The sequence below is a fragment of the Aythya ferina genome, assembly GCF_964211825.1.
Source record: "Aythya ferina genome assembly, chromosome: 10".
Lineage (NCBI taxonomy): Eukaryota > Metazoa > Chordata > Aves > Anseriformes > Anatidae > Aythya > Aythya ferina.
Window position 1 is genome coordinate 15,089,215 of NC_140306.1, and position 3,756 is coordinate 15,092,970.

The following is a 3,756-nucleotide window of genomic DNA, read 5'->3' on the forward strand; positions in this document are numbered from 1 at the left end:
CTTTTGCCCTAACATGTGAGGCTGGGGCCTAAAAATGTCAGGCAGAGCGGCCCACCCTTCTCTGTCTGGATCCAAGAGCGATGCTTTGCTCCCTCCAGATGGGTTTGGACCCGAAAAGGAGGCTTTGGGCCCAAAACCTCAGGCCTTGGCCCTTCGAATGAACATTTTGAAACTAAAAATGAAAGAGGGTTCCTGTCAGCTAAGGTACTGCGCCCTATAAAGGCAGCTTTGCAGCCTAAAATGAAACTGTGAGACACCAAAGTAAGGCATTGTGCCCTAAAAATGATGGCCTGGGCTTGAAAACTGAGGAGGTAAGCCATCAAAAGTCACCTTTGGATCAGCATGGAGTTGCAGGGCCCTGAAAAGCAAGATTTGTTCACTAGAACGTAGAGCCTGGGGCTCAATTCTGAGGGGTTAGGAGATCAAAAGACGACTTTGGATCCCAAGTGGAGGTGCTGGACCCTGACAATAAGGCTGTGGCAGGCAAACAAGGAAACACGGGGGCCTAATAATGAAGATCCTTTGGATCCTAAACGAGGGGTGGTCCTCAAAGTAGTGAGGCTTTGGACTATAAAACAGGTTTTGGACCATCCAGCCCAGAGGCTTTGAGGGACCAAAGAAGCCTTTTAGGATCCAACACCATTTTTCTCGTTCTTTTGTCCTTTTCTTTTTTTCTGTTATGTTTTTTTTTTTTTTTTCCTATTTATTCTATTTATTTATTTATTTTTAATTGTTCAGACCCAAGGCCTCTGGGATGCTGAGGATGCTGCTGGCCAGCTCTGATGGCAACGAGGAGGAGGAGGCCACTTTCCGCGCTGAGGGCGGGTGGCCCAGTGGAGCTGCGGCTGTGGCTGATGCCACGCAGCCCCAGCCCCATGCATGCAGCCCCTGTGCCAGCAGGGTGCGGCCATGAGGTCACAGCGCCGCGCTGTGACGCTGTGCCAGGCCACGGGCACCTCTCTGCGCCGGCCCCAACGGCGGCACTCACGCGGCGGTGGCAGCATGGGGCGGATGTGGGGGGCTGCGGCCCCCAGCCGCCTCCTCCTCCTCCTCCTCGTGCTGGCAGGCCTGTGTGCCCGCGATGCCTGGGCTATGCCAAGGCGAGCGCTGGGAGCAGGTGGGCGCCAGCGCCGGGGGCAGCGGCAGGGCCGGATGCGGGCGAGTCGCCGGAGGGGCTGGGGGCCGAAGCCTGGGCTGAGCCCCTCCGGGGCCCCTGTGAGCCGAGCCATGCGCCGCGCTGCCCTGGCTCCAGCCTTCCCCTCCGTCGGGAGGTCCCTGAGTCCCCTGTGAGCCTCGCCCCGTGCCCCGGCCCCTCCGTCACTGCAGGGTGCTCGGGGGCACAGCGGGCAAGGGGAACGTGTCTGCTCTCTGCTTGCTTCCAGGTGACGATGCGCTCGGCAGCGCTTCCCCAGCTCCTCAGCTGGGTCCTGGAGTGGAGCTCCAGGGGCAGCCCAGCGGTAAGTTGTCCCCGTCCCCTGCCTCCAAAGCAGCAGCACTGGTCCGCGGGCGAGTCCTGCGGGAGGTCCTGCGCAGGCAGACCACCCCCTTGCGAGGGGTCGTCCGCTCCCTGCGGGGGCTTCGCGAGGGCAGACTTGGTTGCAGCACGCAGTGGAAGCCCTCCTCACCCCATCTGTCCTGGCCCCCATCTGTGCCCGCAGGCCGTGCTGTTGCAGCTGCCCCGTGGAATCCTGCTCCCGAGACTGGGTGGCACCCCACAGGTACGTGGGCTGCGGTGTCGCTCTTGCTTTCCTTGGGCTTTGTTGGTGGCTTTCTGCGCCAGCTGAGCAGTGCTGCAGCCTCTCCCTGGCCAGTGGGCTCTTCTCCACAAGAAGCGGGGACGAGTGTTTTTCCCCCAGCTCGCCCTGCTCCTGGGCCCTGCTCCTGGGTGCCCCGGCCCCTCTGTCACCCACCGCAGGGCGCTGGGGCAGAAGGAGCTCCCAGCACGCACTGGGAACGGTTTTGCTCTGTGCCTGTAGGTGATTTGTCCGGGACGTCCGAGCATGGTCCTGTCCTCGTGCCCCAGGGCGATCCCACAAGTAAGTCGGCGGGAGGGAGGAGCGAGCATTTCCCTTGTTGTTTGCTGCCCGCGTGCAATGGACCTTCCTTGAGGCCTTCCTTGGCCTCAGCCCCGCAGGAGAGCAGAGAGGGAAGGGCTCAGGCTCGGTGACACGCCTGGGGCGCTTTGCCTTGCCAAGCTGTCTTTGCCAGCCGCTCCGCCCCCATGCGTGCTGCAGAGCCAGCGGGCACGGTGGGCTTGAGTTTCGAGCCTGGGCTGAGCTCTGGGGAGGCCCTTCTCTGGGCAGCTGCACGCACGCTTCGTTTTGTCCCGGCACGCTGGCACTGCAGGCCCCTGCTGCCTGTTTGCAAGAGGCTCCTGGGCGGGAGGGAGAGCCCAGGGCCGTGCAGCAATCCCCTGGGGGAGCTGCGCGATGGGAAGAAGCATCCCGCCCTGTTTGGTGGGAGCTGCTCTCTTCTGTGTTTGCTTGCAGGTGTGGCTGTAGGCGACGGCTCTCCAGCTTCCCCGCTGGGTCCTCGAAGAGCAAGGCAGCAAGCGAAAAGAGGCCAAAGCTCCCAGAGGACCTCGGCAATCCTGCAGGAAATCCTGCAGGAACTGGAGGGAGCACAGGGTGGGTGTGCTGCACGGGGAAGCCTGAGGGGCTGGCTACAGCCGCGGGCATGCTGAGAAGCATCGCCTGCTGCAGCTAGAAGCATCCTCCTGCTGAGGAGCGGTCGCTCCCCGTGCAACTGGGCCGCTTTCTTTCCGAAGGGGCGGACGGAGAGGCTGTGCAGAAGGAGGCGCTTCCCAGGGGAAACACGCTGCCAGGCTCGGAGGGAGCGCCAGAGGCAGCGCCAGCGACCGTCCCGCCAGGTAATTGCCGGCCGGTGGCACGCTTAGCACAGAGCAGGTGCTGCCAAAGGAGCCTGGCAGCGCTCTGGAGGAGGGCTGTGGGCTCTGGCGCGCGGAGCGCAGCGCCAGCAGTGTGCCAGAGATGCTGGCGGGCCTCTGTGCCTGTGGGTGGGGATCGCCTGCCTCCCACCGCAGCCAGTTGCAGCCCGTGACCCGTAGCGGAGCGTACCTCCCGCAGCACCTGAGCCCCGCAGCTTGCCCAAGTCCCCAGGGGCCCAAAGCAGCACCGCAGCAGCGAGCGGGACCCCTCCTGCGACCTGCGGCCCAGGGGGCTGCACGGACTCGCAGAGGGAGCCTCTCCGTCCGCCCGTCCGCCCGCCCGTCCTTCGGCATCCTCTGTGCCCGAGCCGTGCTGAGGCTTTCCCTTTCTCTCCTTCTTGGCAGTGCTCTCGGAGCCCGGAGAAGCCCGCCACACCGGGGTGTTCCAGTTCTTTCCAGAGAGTCCAGGTACTGAGCAGCCCGTAAGCGGGAGCCGCCTAGCGAGCATGGCGGCGGCGCCTTCTGCTGCAAGCAAGGCAGCTTCTTCCCGGAGAGGCTGGCAGCGGGAGAGCGACCGTCTCGGCACTGCCAGAGCTCCCGCAGGCTGCCCAGCAGCGCGAGGACGCGCTAAGGCCCAGAGCTGTTCCTCCAGGTGTGGCTGGCGAGAGGAGCGCGAGTGCCTCGGCCGGTGCCGCCGTGCGCAAGCACTGCCTCGTGAGCGCGGCGGCAATCGTGGGCTCCCTGCTCTTCGGCACGCTTCTGTGCTGCGGGGTCATCCGGCTGCGGAGGAGAAGACAGCAGTGAGCGGCCGTCTCTCGCCCCAGCTCCCCGTCGGCCGGCTGCCGCTGGCCTTGCAGCACCGCCGGTGA

General features: G+C 64.2%; 1 protein-coding gene across 1 annotated transcript; it reads left to right on the plus strand.

Moving 5' to 3' along the window:
• Positions 1–142: 142 nt before the first annotated feature.
• On the plus strand, positions 143–3,756 carry LOC311442078 (uncharacterized protein; the record flags this gene model as incomplete). Its single annotated transcript, XM_084530844.1, has 7 exons — positions 143–1,117; positions 1,383–1,457; positions 1,659–1,718; positions 1,977–2,036; positions 2,490–2,627; positions 2,768–2,869; positions 3,293–3,756. Exons 1-7 carry the CDS (start codon positions 880–882, stop codon positions 3,754–3,756), a joined length of 1,137 nt encoding a protein of 378 aa, XP_084386970.1. The 5' UTR covers positions 143–879.